At 41.3% G+C, this 21,368-nt stretch overlaps 2 protein-coding genes across 3 annotated transcripts; both read right to left on the minus strand.

The window, feature by feature from the left end:
• Positions 1-426: 426 nt before the first annotated feature.
• Positions 427-2,908, minus strand: LOC6557365 (ADP-ribosylation factor GTPase-activating protein 1). Its single transcript, XM_001983716.2, has 5 exons — positions 2,552-2,908; positions 1,884-2,464; positions 1,618-1,822; positions 1,287-1,346; positions 427-1,220 (listed from the first exon to the last, which is right to left on the minus strand). Exons 1-5 carry the CDS (start codon positions 2,609-2,611, stop codon positions 693-695), a joined length of 1,434 nt encoding a protein of 477 aa, XP_001983752.1. The 5' UTR covers positions 2,612-2,908; the 3' UTR covers positions 427-692.
• A 5,464-nt stretch (positions 2,909-8,372) lies between these two features.
• On the minus strand, positions 8,373-20,416 carry LOC6557427 (paired box protein Pax-6). 2 transcript variants are annotated; one of them, XM_001983714.2, is made up of 6 exons: positions 19,758-20,416; positions 14,518-14,712; positions 11,689-11,829; positions 9,778-10,230; positions 9,535-9,719; positions 8,373-9,338 (listed from the first exon to the last, which is right to left on the minus strand). In XM_001983714.2, the coding sequence occupies exons 1-6, from the start codon at positions 20,092-20,094 to the stop codon at positions 8,832-8,834; spliced, it is 1,818 nt and encodes a 605-aa protein (XP_001983750.1). In that variant the 5' UTR covers positions 20,095-20,416; the 3' UTR covers positions 8,373-8,831. The 2 variants fall into 2 exon arrangements, with proteins under 2 accessions (XP_001983750.1, XP_032595360.1); XM_032739469.2 differs by having other exon boundaries at positions 8,963-9,321; positions 19,758-20,408.
• Positions 20,417-21,368: the final 952 nt, after the last annotated feature.

Below are 21,368 nucleotides of genomic sequence, written 5' to 3' on the forward strand. Positions count from 1 at the left end.
GATAAAAATCGCGTCCACACAGTTTGTTCGAAAGAAAATGAATGAAAGAACAGAGAAAACACTGCAGAAAGTTTCGTGCAGTATCGATACATCGATAGTTTTAAGCAATATGATATATATATCTAATTTGCGTGTTTCTGAAGCTATCGATTTTTTGTGTATTTTATTTATTTAAAATTTATATGTATTTTTAATTGAGGTACATTATTGATTTGACAACCAATCTAAAATGACGTGTAAATTATACTAAATGATTAGAATAAAGAGCACAACGCCCTGCAAGATATAATAATGCTCTAGTAAAATGTGCTCAACCTTAGAATACCCTGTCCTCAGTTATACAGTGTCCAATATCCGTTATTAGTAGAAAAGTTATGATCGGTGATATAATGCAAGGAATTCGTTACATTCATATATATATATTTCTGTTTAATAATTTGTTTTGTATCATTTTTATTTAAAATTGGTCTAACCTGTTAAAATTATATGGAAAAAGAGAATGTTCGTTCGTTGAAAATTCGGTACATACATATATAGATTTGAACATAATATCCGTTAATTACATTAAATGCGAAATACGAATAAATTGTAGTTTTTTCTTTAACAAAGTGACAATAACAAAAACATAATGCAAAACAAATCAAGTTAACCGTCAAAATACACATTTGTTGTATGCTTTGTTGTTGTTGTTGTTAGTTCATTAACAGATCCCATGCATCATCCTCGGCGCTGGCTTTGCCACTAGGCGCAGTTGCGGCGGGTTTCACATTTTTCACATCGAGATTGTCGAATCCTTCACTCAGCTTCTGCGATGTCTCCTGTAATTTCATGTTCCTCCGGACACTCTGACCACCCGACGGCGTATTCTGATACGATGTCTCCGCATTCTGATAACTCGCCGCATCGAAGCCGGACCAATCATCGTCCTGGGTTAGCCCGGATGCACTTGTTGTACCGCCGATAGCATTGCTGCTCAGTTGGTTCTGGTATGAGCTAGAGCTGGTCAGGTGTGTCTTATTGTTAGCATTGTCCTGCCAGCCACCCCAATCACTATCGCTAACGCCGCTCTGTTGGCCCAGGCCGCCAGCCAAGTTGCCGCCCACCGAATGCGAACGCTGATAGGCATTGTCCTCCATGCTAGGATCGCTGTAACCGCTCTGGGATGTCGCTGTATTGCTGCCCGACAAGTTATTCCAGCCACGTTTGCCAATATCCGAGACCTAAGGGAGTATATAGACACGAACTCTGTGAATATAATGTAGATTGATGTTTGAGTTTTTACCGACCTTGGAGGCCGCTTCTGTAACACCACTCTGAACGGATTCTAGCAGAGTTCCATCTTTAATCTACAACGTAAACGAAAAAAGCAAATAAAAACGCATACAAAATGAAACATATAAAAAATAATATCAATAAGCAAGAGCAGGTTTTAAAAGAAATACGTGTACATAAGACATAAATTTAAGTTTATATACTTCTGAAAATATATATAAATCTACAAGTGAAAATAAACGCAATCAAAAAGTATGTGCACATATTAAAACTATTTTTTTCTGGCAATTATATTTCCAAGCAACCACTGTAATACAAATAAAATATAGCTTTTAAAAGTATTACCTTAGTTGAAGCCAAATTAACCGTGGTAACGGCTTTCTCTTTGGCAGTGTTAGCCAACTTGGAAGCATTTGATGAGAACAGACTCCAGCCGGATGCCAGAGTGGTCAGCGTGGAGTCGATCAACTCTTGAGATTGTGTTTTCGGTGGCGGTTCGCGTGTGAAACCAAATCCAGCATATTTACCGCCCTGATTTGGTGGCAAGTTTCTGTAAATATCGAAAGTTTGATTACCAGTTTATAGCATAATTTTATATTGAAGGAACATACGCGGGTCGCGAGGCGTTCTCCACTTGGCGACGACTGAAGAACTCCTCCTTCTGGTCCTTGAACTCCTGTGTCTGGAATTGCTGATAGCCAGCAGTCTCATTGTAGGCGCCTCCACCATTCTGATAGCCTCCGCCGCCGGTGGATCCCCCGTAACCTGTTGCATTCTCGCGGGGCTGCGAACTGCCGCCGCCTGTTGCAGAGTTGCTGCCATAACTATTGGAACTATAGGAATTGCTGTTGCTCAAACGTGATTCGGCATCCTTTTGAGTCCAGGTTTTGCCCTGGGCCAGCGTCGATATCTTATCACGATATAAAGCGGCTGCTTTGGAATTATAACGTTGTGTGATGGGCGCACGTTCATTCCAATCTGGCTGATCCTCTAGAAATTCACGTGCATTGCGATTCCCACCCGCCTTCATCTTCTCCAGCTCAATGTCCTTCCATTTATCCATGGTCACGGAGCGCACAAACGAGAGATGAACGCCCAGACTGCGATGCTTGCCTGAGCATTCCAGACATATCCAGATGCCATAGGTAACCGATACCCATTGGGGATTGTGGGTGCCACACTCGAAACATTTCTGGGCGTGCATAAAAAAACATGATTTTAAGACGCGTTTTTGTCGATGTTTGCGCAATATTTGCGTTGCAATTGAATGTCAACTTACCGAATTATCATCTTGTGGCTTTAGTTCTTGCAGCACTCGACGTGTCCTGGGACTGGCCATAATTAACTAGTATTATGTAGCGTCTATAAACTTAATTTGCACACTTCAAAGTTGATACCAAAGTTTTTGCTGACGTTGGCGTTGCTTGCAATCGGGTAAATCACAGTTGCACGACATTCAAATAAAAGTGTCCAACTTGTTGTTTAACGCTGATTTCTCGTCACTAAATTAACACTTTGAACTAGTTTGTGCAATTGTTTCCCTCACCTTATACGTTAGTCATTAAAAGTTATTCGCCACAAAAAAAAAAAAGATTTGTTAATAGCGAGTTCCACTTGGAATGGTCACAATTAGTGTGACCGAATTGGGCAATGGCAAAAATGCGCAGGGAAATACGGGTTTGCTAACAAGCCGAATACTAAAATACCAAATCATACTTTTGTATCATATTTGGTTCCACTCTTTATGGAACTAGCTCGCAATTCAGTGTGGAACCATTTCGATAGTCTCTGTTTCCACTACATTTTGAATTTGCATCCAGCTATCGATTCCAATTTAGCGAAATAATTATGTGCATACATCATTCTATATTTTCCCATATCTTTATGAAATCAGCAGAATATGCATAATTTTCTCTTCCTGCAGATTACTCATTACTTGAGTTACCAAATCTTCTAAGTTTCCAAATTGACATAATGACAAACATTTGATATACACAAAAAACTATTAATTAATTTCACTCTATTGTTGATTTTCTAAAAATATAAAAATTAAATTACATAAATTTAAATATAATTATGTTTTGAAAAACAATAATTAAGTGGATGAACTTTTACATTCCTACTCTGGGAGCACTCGAACAAATTTAATTAATTAATTTTTGTATTTGGGTATTTGTAAAGGTTGCGTTATCGATGACGCGTCTTACAAATTATAACTAATCATGCTGATCTGATTTTCATATTAATTTCATTCATGTTCTTCCGACCGACGAACGCACATTTCTGCACCGTCATGCCGAAAGTTAATAAAAACAGAGATTTATCACACTCTTTACAGTAATCAATCCAAACTGTCGGTGAATCTAAGACACAGAAATTAGGGAATTACATGACCGATTCCAACACAAACAGACTGCGTGTGGTCCCTTCAAATTTCGAGTCTGACTGGCGCCGGGAGCCTCAACTTCCTTTCATATTAAATACAGATGCTTACATCCAAACATACATTAAATGCCATATATTTTTACGCATTTTTTCAATGGGTTCATGGGGATGTTACTGCTACAGCTAATGATATAATAGAGGACGATCCAGCTGCTGAAAGTCATCCCTGACTTGAATTCCATCATATTCAATATTGTAAAGTTGATGAAAACCTATTCAAAGTACAAATTGCATCAAAGATAACCTTTTTTCTTACTGAATGTTCCAAGTGCAGAGCAAGCCACTTCATATACATATATATATATAGATATATGTATATAGGGACACTTGCAGATAGCGATAAATCAGTAAATATTTCAATGTGAACATTAGCGTATAATTATGCATAATATTTTTGCAACTCAGCGAGAGATGGGAATCAGCGGGGTCCAATCCTGCCCACAGTTAATTTCTTTTCAATTTTCAAACTTGCGCATTTATTTAAGTCAGTCGCATTGCTATAATTTGCGTCCAAATGTCCACACGCCCCCTTTGGAGCGAGGGGGGCGTGGTCGAGGTATAGCCAAACGATTATAATTGGGCAGGCGACGCAAGCGAACCAAAGGATGTGTTGAATTGAAATGCCTGCCGGGTAATCCGATCGAGAGCAACTCCAACTCCAATTCCAATTCTGACTCCAGCACTGAGTTATGACGCATGGACAACTAAGTGAGCCTGGGTTTTTTGGCGGGGTTTTCTCGCTGGTCAATCGACGCTTTCAACAACTACTGCTGGAGTCGCATCCAGTGTGGAGTGGAGTGGCGTGGAGGATGCCTTTGGTGGTGGTCTTATCAGAAGCTGTTGTGCACTCCCCAAAGCTGCCAAAAATGGCATTGCTGCGCATTCATTATTCGCTTTTTCTGTCACTGCTCTTCTGTGGTTCTGTGTGTGGTGCTGTGGATACGCCCTGCACCACCACAGCAGCGCCACTGGGCATTTTGCACCAGCCAGTGAATTATTGTGTGGATATGATCAAATTATAGGCTTAGCTTTGCATTAAACTCGCATAGAAGTGCCTGGTAGTAGTTTCGCTTTCCTGCTCGCCTGCTGAGCATCCCAGTTGGCTTACATATATATATATATATAAATATATATATATATATATATATATATATAGAGGATGTCCCTCTGACGCTAACTGCTCTGGGTGAGCATGTGCAAGTTGTGTGCTGGCCAGTGTGCATCCGGTCGAATGACAGTAAGAATAATGCCTCATTCCGGCACATAAGTTGTCAGCAGCTGTGCAAACGGAAAATGTTGCAAGAACCAAGAAAAGTGCGTTTGATTTGAGTTAGTTGCACAAATTCGAAATGAATAAAGCTGAAAAATTGTATCATTTATTTCACTCGTTGAATATTCCGCGATCTGTTGCATATATAAATATATATATATATATATATACATAAAGACACAGACAATTGTATTTATTTTGCCACACGATGTTATGTAAATGAGGCGCGTTTTGTTCGCACGCCGCTGCCACAAAGTCTGCGCAGGTTGCACAGTGATCTACCCCAAAAACTCAACACACATGCAAATAAAACAAAATCGTTGAAAATTGCACCAATTAAGTGGCAATGTATATTCAAGGCAACACTCTGATCGTTGCAAGCTAGAAGGGGGGTGGGGAGTGGGGGGAAGATGCTTGGGCTGCGTATTTATCAGCGATATTAAAGCGTTAAGTGAATTACTTATTCTCTGTGGCACCAAAGCAGCAGCAGCAATGCGTTACCTTTCATGTCTACCTGTCCAGGGCGATTCCGTGTCGTTGTCGCTTTGCATCGTGCTATATAAACATATATGCATATATACATATATATATATATAAATGTGTGCCGATAGCCGCGATGTTGCATGCGACAATTATAAGCGCTGAGCGAGCGACGCCAGTTTGGCTCCCGCTCCCATGGCTACCAATGAACGGTAGACGGTGGATGGGGCACATTTGAAGCTGCCGCACAAAACCAAAGGATGATATTTACACTTACAACACACACAGGCACAGACACCAGCACTGAGGCACTGCTACTGCTTGCCACTTGCTCTTGCACTCGAAAAAACAAAAGATTTTGAACTAGAAGAAGTGCTCAATGTGCACTAGTTGCAGGAGGATCTAGGTTATTTAGATATAAACATATAAATAGTAAATTAATGCATCACAAATATAAAAATAAAATATAATTTTGTGATTATTATTGTAGAAAGAGTGCGAAGGGGAAAGCGAGCAGAACCCTATTTATCTTTCCCGGAGTAGACACCTCTCACACAGCGCTTGATCTGTCAGTAGTTGTGCACAGAAGAGATCTATATATATTGTATACATTTATATATATATTATAGTCGAGCAGATGTGTGCAAAGTGCACATAAGAAATCTATTATATTATTAGACAGTCCACAATTAGTCGGGCAGCTTCGTACTTAACACTATTTAAATGACTTCTTCGCGAATAGCGAGTTGAGAATTGCAAGTGTTTGTAGTTGTTGGTGTAATAAACAGGTGTTATATGTTTATCATTGTCAAGATGAGATATGGAAGCAGATAATGATTGCTACATTGTAATTTAGCTAATAAGATGAGAATGAGAATTGCTGAGCCATCTTGATCAATCATAAAAAGATATTTTTAACTTAAATAAAGCAAATCTCTTTATTGAGAAATTTATTTTTGCTAAAAAAAGATTACTTCAACTTTACTGATTACTGCCTCTTTTTTTTGCGAGTGTTGACCACTTCCATTGCCTTTTGCCGATCGTTTGCTGATCGATTCTCAATCGATCGGCAGCATCATGCAACCGCGCACAACCTCAGTTGCCTCCAGTCTCCAGTCTCTCCAGTCTGCAGTCTCTCTGTGCAACATCAGCGACGAATGCAGCTCCTTAGTTCAACAAATCGTGCCAAATAACACAACATAATGACAACAAAGACGACGACGACAGGAGCGACGAAGACGACGACGACGTCGTCCTCCACTTGTCTGGTTAGCTCTGCAACTGAGAGGCAAGTCGGTGATTGCCATTTCAAGATTTTGCCACTCATACTCTCGCAAGCAGACACACACACGCACACACACAGATACACACAGAGAACATTGGGGCTGGCAAAAATTAAGAGATATTTATAATAAGCACGAAAACCACTTAATACTAACGCCTTTGGCAATTAAGAGCCACAGCTATGGCAAGGATGCGAGTTAAGACATTCCAATGATCTGTAGCAGCCCAGTTGAGACACTTTCCACACACACACAGTACAGTATTCACTCACCAATAAGCGATTGTTTGAGTGAAAGTTATACTTTTCTATGCATATAAAAAGGGGATCTTTGCGAATCACTTGAAAAACACCGTCGGTGTTACAAATTTAATAACATTTTTGATTTCAAAGTATGCCAAGTGCGAGAAGTACTCATTGCAGAGCGACTACTGTACAATGCATATATATATGTATATACATATGTACATTTCAACGCCTCCTTGGCTCCGTTATTGATTGGTGGTGGTGGCTCAAGCAGCGGCATTTACATAGCGCCACATGCAGCAGCAGCACCACCGTGACTAAATGAAGCCACGTCAGCCACAGTTTCGCTTTGTAGTAAACCGTATACTCCATATCCATATATATAAATATATACATATGTATTTAAATGATATTGTAGCATGTACTTGGCAGCACAATGCCTTTTGAGCGACTCATCAAAAAGCCGCAGGTATGTAAATTTCATGGCATTAATTGTTTTCATATTGCTCGGGTGCTGAGGCATCTTTCTATTCATTGCTTTTCTTTGGCTTTCATCATTGTTGGTGCTGAGGTTGTTTTTTTGGCTTAGATGATGTTGACGCCTTCGGTGGCTCATTACAATCAATAATAGAAGCAGCTGGCGCTGCTGCTGTTCAATTGATTCTTTCAACCAAATGAATAACTGTTTCGGCTGCCAGAGGAGCTGTTGCTGTTGCTCTCTCTCTCTCTCTGTGTCTGAGTCTCTGAGTCTGGCTTAAGCGAACGATTATACAAGTGGTTTTCTGATTTGACAGGCGTTAAATTAAAATTTAATTCGGCCATCTATATAATTATAGTGATCCATTCGAGCATACACATTGACGACGACAACGAGGACGCTGACGACTCCACGACTTCTCAGCGCATGTAATTAAAGCCACATTAATCATCCAGGGCCAGAGCCAGAGCCAGAGCCAGAGCCAGAGCCAGAGCCAGAGCCAGAGCCATAGTCAGAGTCAGAGTGAGAGCCAAGCACAGGCATCGGCACAGAGAACTTGGCCCAAACGCGAACCGAGCCCAGTCAGGCAAGCCACTTCAACTCTGAGTCGATGCCTCTGTATATTTTCTTGTTGTTGTTGTTGTTGCTGTTGTATCTGTGTCTGTGGTAGCCACAAAATTGTCAGATTTGTCCACTTGAGTTATTTTTGAATGCGCGTCGAGGAGCTCCCTGCTCTCTCCCAGCCCCTACTCCCCTCTCCGGCCGAGGTGTCAACACTGCTGAATTCCCGACCAATTATACGAAACCCGTGAGAATTTATCGAAATTCTTCTATATGTATTGTCTTAAAAACATATATACACATACATACATATACATATAAATATATATATAATCATATATGTATATAGATTCATTCTTTATTTGTACTCAGCACGTGTTTAGTTTTAGTTAGAAACTGCATAAATTAAGTAAGTAAAAATTGCACTAAATTCTGGATTTAAAGCGATAGGAAAAATTGACAAATTCACAAAACTTGCACATTTTATATAGTTTTTCTTTTCTTTTCTTTAAGATATTTTCTAGCTATAGGATTTAAAGCTACACTTGGAAAATATGCCATAGAAGCTAGAAAATCGCCCTGGAATTCGAAATGAATATTTCTTAAATTCAGAAAGAAAGTTTTCGAAAGTAAATATTGTAAAAATGTTTGCAAAAATCAAAAAAAAAACAAAAATCTAAACAAAAATTTGTAGAGAGTCAATTTAGAAATGGGAAGTGATTTTTCTAGATTTGAGGGCACATTCATTTTTGCAAGTGTAGCTACTGGAAATACAGCATTTGTTGATTGCACTGTTTTTAGTTAGCCTCCGATTCCGTTTCTGGATCCTCCGCATCCACATTGATCTCATCCACATCCAGCTCCGTTTTGGCATCAGCATAGTTCTCCTCGTTTTGTGGCACGGCCATGTGTCGCCACAGATATTGCCGAGCAAAGTTGAGCGCAAAAGCGGCCGCTGAGGCAGAGGCGGAGACGGAGGGCATGGTCGCATGAAAGGCGCTACGCTCACCGCCCATTAATAATGGAACTGATGCTGTGATTGAGGCAGGCGGCGCTGTTGCTGTTGTTGTTGCTATCACTGGCACGGGACTGGGATCGGACATGACCATGGCCATGGTACGGAGATGGTGGCCTTGGGCCATAGGGCTTCTGTTGGTGCTGCCGGTGGCTGAGGTGCTCAACTCCAGCGGAACTGTAGTAGTAGCTCCTGCTGGCGTCTGTGACTCCGATGCCGAGTCGCGTTGCTTCAGCTGATTGACCCGTTGGTGGCGTCGCCATTTCGCTCGTCTGTTGGAAAACCAAACCTAATTCAATCAATCGATGGAGAGACAATTTGTTAGTCATTAAAAAAAAAGAGAAGCGGAATCTTTTTTTTTTCTTTTTTCGTTTGTTTTCATTTTCATTTTCATTTTTTTTTTTTTTGGTTAGTAATCAAAAGGGGCGAAATTTGTGGGGATGCCGCGAAATATAAATAGAGTTCAGATTCAACTCTTAACTCACCTGCACCCGCGCCTCGCTGAGCATTGTGCGCGATGCTAGCTTCTCCCGCGTCCCAACGCACGGATAATGACTCTTGTCGAACTCCTTCTCCAGCTCGTCCAGCTGCTCCGGACTGAATGTTGTGCGATTGCGTCGAAATTTGGGCTGATCACTGTCCTCCGTGTCGCTGTCCTCACCCTCAATATCTGGCAGAATATATATATATAATGTCGATATATATAACAGTAGTCTCTGTTCACTCACCTATCATTTGATTCGCATCCACATCCGGCGAATGGCAGCTGTCCCGGCTGCCCGACTCTGGCGATAAAGCTGGCAAGGAAAAACGTCCGCTGCCAGCGCTGCTGCCGCCGCAGGCACTCGTACAGTTGTTGTTGTTGTTGTTGTTGTTAATATTTGAATTGGAGTTGCCGTCGCTGTTGTTGTTGCTATTGTTGTTGTTGTTAAAGCTGCTACCCGGTGGCAACGAGCTACTCGCGGCCATCGGCACAGTGCCCCAAAGTGGATGATGGCCGGGCAGACTAGCCGGCCAGGTGGGAAAACTTGTGTAGGGATGTGGATGCGGATGCGTTGGATGCAAAGCGTAGCCATAGCTGGCGGCCCGAGCAAATTCCGCGGCGGCTCGCTCGGCGGCACGATTGCGCAGGATGCGATTGATGCTGCTCACAGATGGAGCCGTGGCATTCGTGCAAACACCTAACACAGGCAAACATGGAGATTGAAACGATTAGAATATATGCTAAGCCTCGGGAGAGCTCGACTAGGAGATGCTCTGAGCGCAGCTGTTATTTCAGTTGATCAATCAATAATTATATATTACTTGGAAAGCTAAACTTTTGATTGTTATCCAAAATACAGAAAAAAACAACTTGATCTGCACTTGATTGACTGAAACTTATATTCCAAATTATAGCTCTTATAGTCTCTGCTGATCATGATCAAATATATATATGCTTTATGGGAACGGAGTTACTCCTTTCTGCCTGTTACACATTTTAAAATAGCTAAACTTTCAAGCTCTTTCCACTAGAGCTTTCTTGTTTGATTTATTCCTATGCCAAATACCAAATAAATTCTTCAATTTATTCATAATTTAACTGAGTTAAACTGGGAATATTAATCTAAATTCAAAGAGCAGTCAAACTGGCAAGTTTAATTCACTAATATCTGCTGAATTTGATGTAGTAGATTAAATCGACATATATCTGATGTAAAATAGTTAAATGTCTTCAAATGCAATTGCATATGTTGTATTTTGAAAGCAGTAGCTGTGGCTAAACGGATACTGGCGCCGGATGCAGTGCGTCGTGACCTGCTCATGAACCCCAAAGCTCGACTGACGCAAATTAGATTGACTGTAATGAGCAGACCAGTTGCGATTGTGATCTACATTTGGCCAAGCTTCAGACTCAGCCACAGTCACAGTCACAGCCAGAGTCAGAGTCAGAGACTCGCAATGACTCGGACTATGGTCTTTGTGTGTGTTCGAACGTCTCATGTGAGCGATGGCAATCGGACGATTCATCGCACAGCTCGATTGAGTGGACTACAGCAGGGGGATGCAGTGTGTGTGTGTGTGTCTGTGTTTGAGGGGGGGAATGCCAGAGTGAGTGACACAAATGTGAGCACATTTACATATCAATCGAGTGGAGCCAAGGAGCGGATGTTCATAAATTAGCCAATCGATAAATCTACCACAGAGCGAAACAATATATATATATATAAATATATATTTATATATATTGGTAGCATGTACAAATGTAACATTAAATGAGGCAAGGGAACGCAGTTCTCTGGACATGGACCATGGCTAATTCGTTTTTCGAGTACGATGCCGAGTACCATAAACACATCAAGCCCCGATGCTGTCATGATGTTGCAGGAGCAGCAGTTGGACCTCAGCTTGGAGCTGGATGTTGAATGTTACGCGTAACCCTAAGTATGCCCGCCCAGACGCAATTCAATTGATTGTTGCAGTTGACGTTTTGCAGTTGCTTCAGTTTCGAGCTTGTCACTGGTTTTGTGCAATTTGGCTTTTGGGAGTTCCCATCAGTTCACTTTAATTAGCCACTGTGGCTACTTGTATTGATTGTGTCCCTCTTCTTACTTCTTATATGAGATGAGATGGTCGTTCTCATTGTTCCGCTCACTCACCTTCGCTAATCAGTCTCTCGCGTATTTCCCACGCGAATATCGTTGGGTTCTCGCGTTTGTATTGCTCTATCTTGGAGACAACGGTTGGCGTGGCCACCTTTGGCTTCGAGCCGCCAATCAGTCCAGGTGGACGCAGTGTGCCTGGAATAAAATAAATAAAGCAATCAGTAAGAGTATTTTTTCTCATTCTTAAACAGTTGTGATTTTCAAACATTAAAGATAGAGTTATAAATATATATATATAAATATAACACAACAATCACAAGACTCACAAATTTGTGAGCACGGAAACGGAAGATGTTTGTTAAAGGCGGAAAGGTTTTGCTTTAATTGGAGCACAGCTCATTTGTCTTAACTTGTGAATTCAGTCTTAAATTCCAGCTAATCACATTGGAAACAGAATTGAAGTTCGTATATAAAAAATATGAAAATTATCGAACGAATATCTTATGCTATTTGAGTACATTTTTCGCTTGACACACAGACCAACTGCTTTAACACCATTTGACCTCTGGCCCAGAGAGCAGCCTCATTCAACTGTAGACACATGCAGCTGCCTTGAGGGCTACTCGCATAATTTTCGCATTATCAATCACTGCTCCCGGGTACGACACATATACAACATATACAACACACAAACAGAGACAGTATCCGCACCCGTGGGCCGTGTGGGCGTTTCAAAACAAATCAAAAGCCCGCTGGCTACCCACGGCGAGCTGCCTGCTAACTGCTATCTGCTAACTGCTACCTGCTGCCAACTAACTAACTAACTCACCAACTAGACAATTGAAGTCGCGTTCCGCCATTCAATGGGGCGCTAATTTGAATATTTGGCAGCGACACATTCATGCAACAACAACAACAAAGCAGCAGCAGCAGCAGCAGCAGCCTCAGCGCAGCTTCGATGATAATTTGTCGGAAGCGAGTGACAGGCGCATGCTGCTTATCTTGTGAATAAGTTGCGAGAGATCGGCTACAGGCAGAAAAAACTAACATTAAAAGATTGAAGATTTATGGCACAAATATTGTGGATTATAGCCAGTATTAACTTTAATTATTATTGATGATGAATAAGATAAGATCTCATACGACACTATCTATTTATAACCAAATCTAGTTGACTGTGGAATATCGTCTTAACTTTCCATATCATTGAGAATGAATAAGATTAAGTTTTTATCCGATAACAACTGTATTTATAATCAAATAAAATTGACTATGGAATACAACTAATATTAATTAATTTATATATTTATATTGCAATCCATGCAGATTAGTATTAATTGCGTATATCTTTGAGATTGATTAAGATAAGAAATTATGCGACTCAAATTTTATTTACAATTCAATTAGCTGTGGAATATATTTGGTGTTACATTTGAATATCATTGAAAATGAATGACTTATCTTATACGACTATGGATAAATCTAGTCTTATATATCAATAATGATGCTTATATGGCATTTATAGCATCATTTACTTGACTATAGACTTTAAATAGTATTAATTTGAAATATCTTTGAGAATGAATAAGACAAGATCTCAAATGACAAGAATTGCATTTTTAATACAGCTAAATTGACAATGATAAGTAGCTTATCTTATATGACAATGTACTCATAACATAATTAACCAGTATTCATTTTATGAGGTTGAGGAACCTATCTTATATGACAACAAATTTATGAAATCTTGACTGAAATTTGACTCTTGAATATTACTAAAATTCACACATTGTGTTTGAGCTTAACAACACATTTGTAACACAAATTGGTTTAGCTTCTCTCAGTGTATATCACAGTTACTTCTATATAGGCATCGGTGCCTACTATTCAATGTTTGAACTTATGCAAATTAGACGTTGCGAAAAACGGAAATTACTTACACATTTACACTGTATTAAATGAGCTAGCGACAAGGCGCTCTCCGCACACCTCGCCCCTACACTGCAACAGACGTCAATTAAAGTAGTGTGAATGAATTATTGTCGCAACGGCTGCGTACCGATCAGATAATATATGTGAGTATGATTCAAAGATAGCTCACTGAATGGTTGTAGTGAACGAATTGAGTCGTGCTCAACAATAAACTGCACTTGTTTAACCGACTGTTGGGGAGATCAAGTCAGGTCAAAATGCATAACGCTTCTACTTGCATAGTTGTAATAAATAGATGATTATGTATCTCTTATCAGAACTTTAATAGATGGCTTCTATATATATTTGAGAATCAAACAGAAGTTAATTCAATTCGAAATGAACTGTATCTAAAACAGAGATAATGCAACCTTTTCTTTGAGCTATCAGTCACATTATGTCAAAGACTGTAGAGATAGATATACTCGTATATCTCTTTGGTCTTTGGTTATATCAGACGACAATGATCTGGCACCAGATGAGAACAAAGAGTCAAAGCTTTAGACACCCGCTTCAGTGCCCCCTTGGAATTGGTAGACTTTGTTCGCTAGGTGCGCAGAATTGCAATTTGGAGCACGAAAACAACAACAGCAACAACAACAACAACAAAAATAAAATAAAAGTCGCAACAGGTGTGCAGCCAACAGTATTGTGTGTTGGCTATTGGCCAGGTGGGCAGATTGGGCATGGTAAGGTGCAATCGATTTGTCGTGTTTACGTGGCCCCCAACACAATCTGGAACTTACAGTCGCGCAAATCGATTACGGACGCTTGAGCCCCTAATTCAGTGGGACACACGACAATTGCATTTGGAGCGCGTGTTATGCAAGCACGATGATTACATTCGTCAGGCTGAACTTGCACCCTTAACGACGCCAGCCGACACCCCCTTTATTCCCCACTTCGACTTACCCAGCAGCTTGGATACCGCTCCCTGTTGCGACAGCATATGTTGCGCCAAATCATAGCCACGCAGTCCAAAACGTGATAGCTCCAAAAGTCGATGCTGGGACGCCAGAGCGCTGAGATTTGTTGCCGCCGCCGAGCCCTGAGCTCCATTGCCAAAGAGGGAGGACGCTGCCGAGGGGCAGTGATTGTGCGTAAGCGCTGCAAGGAACAAAGACAATAAGACAGTTAGAAAGAGCGTACACTCAGACAAAATATTGTCCATAATTAAGAAGAGAGTTTTTGAATTAATTCCTAAATTAACAAAAGTAAAATTTCTCAGAAATAGAAAAGCTGTGAAAAACAGTCCACAAAATATTAAAAAACATTTTCTGAAAAGTAGAAAAGTATCCAGAACTCAATGAAAAAGCCTTCAAAGGAATGTGAAATAATAATCTGAATTTTAAAGACAATTCTTATCTAGTAGATACTATCGATCTATTCATAATATTGATTATTCTATTTGTCTTTCAACTTTTTGTGACGCACAGTAATAATCAGGGATTCAGGGTAGATTACTAACGAAGAGTTAACGTAACGTTTATTAAATGATATCATATTATTCTCTGAGTGTAGAAGAAAGAGTGCGCGAAAAATCATTAAATGTCAATTGGAATTTAAACGAAGCTGCTGCCAGAATTCCGCGCATGGCAGCCAAACACCAAGAAATTTGTAGCACAGAGTGGGACAACCATCGGATTGAAGGAAGGAGGTGGATGCGGAGAGGGAAGAGTAGAGGAGGGTAACAGATGATTGGACAAATTTCGGTCTGTTTTTGATCGAGCACGTCCAAGTGTAAAGACACAAGACACACAGAGTCAGAGTCAGAGTCAGAGGATCGCCTCAGTGTCCGTCGCCGACGAAGACGAAGACATTGGCAGAAAGTGACGAGCGCTGCAGTCGCTGGCGGAAGTGTCAACGTTTATGGTCATAATGGCGTGTCAAGTGGACGTGGTGTGGTCCATTACCTGGTCGAGCCTGGCCAGCGCGATCGACTGCCAACACAGTCCCGATACTGCTAATTTGAGTTGGAATTTATGAAATTCCTGATGTCTCCGTTGCAGTCCCTGGCAATTTGTTGGGTTCAGTTTTGTTTTGTGCTTTTGGTATATATAGGTATTGTTCCCTCCTTGCCGCACCATGCTCTGGCAGCGATTAGCAATTCCTCAGATGTAGAAGCTTTTATGTTCATTTTGACATTTTATCTGATCGCGAGAACTGCACACATTTTAACACCTCGCCTTTTTGCGCTACTGTTGTGTGTGGCATTCAGTTGTGGTCAGTTGTTGTTGGCAGGATGCCTTGGTATGCTCTTCAAGTGGGGCGATCTCTCTCTCCATCTCTGAACTCGATCTGACCCTCTGATACACGCTGAGAAAAACTGTGCCCCAGAAGCCCTAAGCTCACCTACTTTTTTTGGGATCAGAATTACTATTTGTGAATCAATCGAGTGTTTTATGTAAATTTATGGAAAAGTATTTCTTGAAAGTGGGAGTAGATAATATATTAATTGGAGTACTTTATAAGTGCTTATAAATAAAAAGTATTTCCGAAAAGTAGCACTCTCTTTATATTCATCTAGCCTTTTTTCTCAGTGTACGTACGCATTTTGTGCTAATTAAAGGTGATGCGTACACAAATGCTGTGCAATTTGTTGCAGCCGCATGTTGCGGCAATTGCTGTGGTCGCGTTTATATGGTTATGGTTATGCCTGATTTATATGCCGCGCTCCAAACAATTGACGACCAGACCAGGCCAAACCACAGCAGCCGGTAGCCGGGAGCCACAAGTCACATGAAGTACTCAGTCGCGTTCGCACCGTAGACTTGCGCTTATGCCACGGATGTCAACTCTCTCACACAGCGACTGCGGCAAACTTGACCACACCGATGATTTAGTAGCCGATGTTGAGGGGGCAATGCGACAGCTTGGGCTGCCTCGACGCGCCTCAGTCAATTGCAAAATCGGCTTAAAAATCGCACGACTTGGCGCACAAACTTATAACAAACAAGAAGCGACGCCAGAGCCAAGAGAGTGCCACATCCAGATCCACATCCAGATCGGGATCGAGCCAACTGCGAATGTGCGTCGCCAACAAAGAGCAGCAGCAGCAGCAGCAGCAGCCGCAGCAGCAGCAGCATCAGCAGCAGCAGCAGCATCAACAGCAGCAGCATCAGCAGCAGCATCAGCAGCAGCATCAGCAGCAGCAGCATCAGCAGCAGCAGCAGCACAAGTGATGATCGCCTCGGAATTCAATTGATAGTTTGATTTATTGCTACCGGTAAACTTTTTGCCGCACCGCATTGCATATAAATTAAAGTTGAAAGCGTTTTTTTTTTTAAGTACTTCAGCCCCATTCTATAGTCTACCCCTCCAACTGTCTCTCTCTCTCTCTCTGATTTTTCTCTCTCTCTCGCTCTCACTTTGCTCTGATGTGTTGTTGTCCCGCCTTGTGGCTCAGTTGCTGCTCGCTGATCTTGTTTGTCGCGCGCAGCACATTACTCGTTGTCTGCGAATCTAGGAGCTTCTGGTTTTATTTTTGTTCCATCCAGTAATGCGTCATATTGTGATCTTCGCACTTTTAGCTCTCTCGCTTCCACAGCGAGCTGATCGCATTTGCAGTGAAAAAGTTGCCCAGCAAATCTGGATTAATTAAGGCATGTTTATACCCATGTTGAGGATGTTTTAATTTGGTGTTTTAAATGTACAAAACATTGAAAGAGACGTTTATAGGGTAATAGTTGGTATATACTATTGATTAGCGTCACCAGGCGAGTCCATATAGCCAAGATCGTCTGCAGTTTCAAAGCATTCTTCACGAAACTCGATATATGTCCGCCTTTTTGCTGAATGACCGGATCTGATCAGTATATCACGTCTCTGCCATAGGAGCACTCTGTCGAAAGATTTACTCTGGTCTTTCAATATTATGTAATCTTAAGATTCTGAATAACTCACTGAATTCTGTTTTGTGCATAAATGAAATAAATTGAAATATCTCTGAAATTTTGAGGGTCTGCATAAATTAAAAATTTCGAAGTTCGTTTTAATTTATTCGTTTATTTTTACATTTTTACGATCATAATCGTGTTATTGCATGCATTTCAATATTTATTTTACAATAATTGTCTGAAATTAACTTTTTAATATTGATATTAATTTCTTAAAAATTGAAAACACTTGCGTTTTCAAGGCAATTCTTATTTGCACATCATTGCTTGTCGTGCAGCCATAAATTTGGTAAATAAAGGCAGACAAAACATGCTTAATGAGAAAGAGGCTCATCCAACCTTGTAAATTACTTATCTATTTGATCAGCACGAAAATATAAGTCAAGTGGTCTGATCTGGTTAAGCTTTCATTTAATATAACTGCATTATCGAGTCTACTTAAGAAGTCGGCTAAAGAAAGTAACCAATAACCGTAGATATGGAAAGGAGATGAGTAACAGACATTTAATCAGATCTATGAACAAGATAAACCCAAATTAGATCACATCCAGTTAGAGCATTTACTTATTCCCTCAAAATGCACTTGAGACATGGCCAAAAGCGGAAGGGGATGCCCCAAGAAATTTCCGGTCAAGTGACTTGTGCTAGAAGATAGAAGCTGCATGCCCGGTGACATAAATAGCATAAGCATCATAAAAGTACATAGTTGGACTCAAATGTGGAGCATAATGTGAGCATTAGTGGCAAACCAGATCGAGGTAACCAGCTACGTCAACGTACACTCGAAAAATCATTGTGCACACCTTTTATACGCTCGGCTTTCTAAGAATAATGCGAATACACGCATCAAGTAACCCGAGACCCTTAAGTATGGTTTCTGCGCAGTGCTTAAACATCAATGTATGCCATGTACCCAGCTCTGAGATGGTGTGTGTCGACTGTGTGTAGAGTGTGTGTGTGTGTGTGTGTTGAGTGTGTGCCTTTTGCTGGTTTAGCCATTCTCTGCGCTTTTTTATAATTATTTATTTATTGTGCAACTTCCAACACCTTTTAGAGACAAGTCAAAGCTTTTGCACGCTGCAACCGCATTGGGCCTCGCCTCTTCGTCGCACCCCGCCTCGTCTACACGCCCTCCCCTCGGTGCACCCCGTTGTGGCAGTTGTAGTCGCATCTCGACGTGGCCAACTCGATGGCCGACGACATGAACTAATTTTATTTGACAACCCATACTTGTGCAAAACAAATTGCCACTGATGTGCGAAAGACCAAAACAGTTGGCAGCCCAGCTCGGCGTTGCAGTCAGCTCTTTTTTAGCCATGGCTCTTGCTGTTGGTTTTGGTGTTTGCTGTTGTTGCTGTTGTGAAATTTCCAAATCATTGCGCTTTTCCAATGGGTTGTCATCAGGCAGCCGCTGCGGCTCGGTCAGAAATTTAATTTTGAGTCTGGGCTTTTGGCTTTTTGGCGGCCAGTGGCACCAGTTTCAAATACAAATACAACATGCATGCCTTGTTTTTTGGGTTAGTGTAGTCCCTTTAGTCTTTATCTTCTTTTTGCGCTAACCTATATCCTTCACATTTCAAGGAATTCCTGAATGTTTGGACTTGCAAGGTGCTGAGCTGGCTAACTTTACTGGGAAGCAGTTGGATACACTCAGACAAGCCAAATGACAGGCCACCTCGGGTGTTATTCTTTTGTAAAATCACTCATTACAGAGAATCTAGTGGATGTTCTTTCATCTTTACAGAAGTTAGAAAAATCAATAAAAAATCCATTTTTGCAATAATTGATTGACTGTGGAATGTATTGAAAATATATTCCTTCTGGAAGAATTTTTATTTATTTTCATTGTAGACGTTTTCAAATTCTTTTCACGAAAGCTTCATTTTATTCCTATTGTCAAACAGTTTTTGTATACCATTTTCCAAAGCCACAAACATTTTGGTTCAACTATCCACAACAGTACAATCGAAAACTATATTTTACAAATTTTTATTGACACGCGGATTTATTACAAATAAATTTCATTAAGAAGAATTTTCTGTCTCAAAAAACTTTCTTCGATTGCAGAAACCATTCAGTTTTAAACAAGAAAAACTAAATTCACTTACATTTTATTTAGAAACTTTTTCCTTTGATAGTAATGAACTTGGTTTATTTTTTCTGAGTGTAGCTGCAGCCATAGCAGCAGCGGGTATCTAACTTATTGTGCTTAGAAGAGTCTAAAATAATTTTCAAATATAAATTGAAGAGACTCACCTGTGGGTGGTGTGGGTGAAGCGGCGGCTGTTAGATTTGTTGGACTCGTTGTTGCCGTCGGCTGTGCACCGCTTTTGGCTGCACTGCTGTCCAAGCCACCCAGCAACTGGTGCAGATGGGGTGGCATGGGCACGGCAGCCAGGCCCACGGGCAAACCTGTGGCTACGCCTACAGTGGGCATGACTGCAGCTGCTGCGGCTGCGGCTGCTGCTGCTGCTGATGATGTTGTGACTACTGTACAGGTGGGCGTGGCAGTTGGATAATTGACGGCAAGCGATGTGCTGCTGTTCGTGGAGGTCCTTGTTGGAGCTGCTGATGTCGCTGTTGTTGTAGCCATGCCACGCACAACAAAAACACACACACAATTCACGACTATCGATAAGTTATGGGATAAATTACGAAAATTTGTTGAAAAAACAGCAATAAATATAAAGCGCGTGCGGTTCCTCAAAACTAACTAATTGGGCACGTGAATTATTTGGCAGAGCGACTCTTTAGCATTAACCGTCGGCCTTTTGAGCTCGTCTTTCGGCATTCACACACACACAAACACACGTAGACACATACACACACACACGTACAAATATACCACTCGAGAGACAGCGAACGGGAAACGTTCCCGTTCGACGCGCACTCACTCACGCTGTTGGCTGACGCCGACTGTGACTGAGAAACTGAGACAGAAACTGACTCGCCTCGTTTGCCTGGTCTCTCTGCCGGCTAGCAGTCAGCCGTCGCAGCAGCGCAGCTGATCTGAGCTTTGCTCTGTTACCGTTTTACTGCGTCTGCTTCGGCTTCTGCTTCTGCTTCGTCCCCTTCTACGTTGTCTGCTTCGCCTTGTCTTTCTCTTTGTTCGTGCAATGCTTGTTTTACTCGTTTTCGAGTGTGTGTGTGTGTGTGTGAGTGTGTGTGTATGTAGGTGTGTGTATGTGTGTGTGTGAGTGAGCCGTCGCACAATTGAGCGCTTCGTTGAGTTTCTGTTTTCAAACAGTAGTAAAAGTTCAATAATTAATTGACTGCCTAAGCAGTCATCGTTCGCTGCCTTTTGTTCAGCTCAACAAAAAACAAACTTTCGGTCACATTTTAATTGATGAGTGATTTTGTTTTGTAATACGGGGCGTATGTGTGACTTCAAAAAGTTCTGTATTCGATTTATTTGTGTTGCAGCTAGCAAAATGGCAGCAGAGGAGGCAAATCGGAAGCACATCGCACACTTTGATTATGATATATGAAGGCATTTCATGCTACTGCTACTGCTTAGTCGTCTTCTTCTTCTTTTACTTCTTATTGCTCTTCTTGCTCGTCTTTGTGGACGCCCGCTGTGAATGGAGCCCTGCAAAATGCAGCGGCTAAAAAAACGCATTAGCAAAGGCCAGGCAAAAAAGCTCAAGAATTTGCCGACTTGAGGCTAGCCAGTAACAGTAACCGATTAAGCTTAAGAACCAACCCCAAATGCAATGCGAGTGCGACAGAGATAGCGCTAAATCAAGTCCACCCTGCTCCTGCTGCTGTGACTATTGCTGCTGCGCGTGTCGTGCAAGTGCAAGCGAGACGCGAGACTTATGCACGGGTCACCACACACGGCACAGTGGGCAAAGCGACGCGCCTAAT

The sequence above is a fragment of the Drosophila grimshawi genome, unplaced genomic scaffold (assembly GCF_018153295.1).
Source record: "Drosophila grimshawi isolate 15287-2541.00 unplaced genomic scaffold, ASM1815329v1 contig_44, whole genome shotgun sequence".
Lineage (NCBI taxonomy): Eukaryota > Metazoa > Arthropoda > Insecta > Diptera > Drosophilidae > Drosophila > Drosophila grimshawi.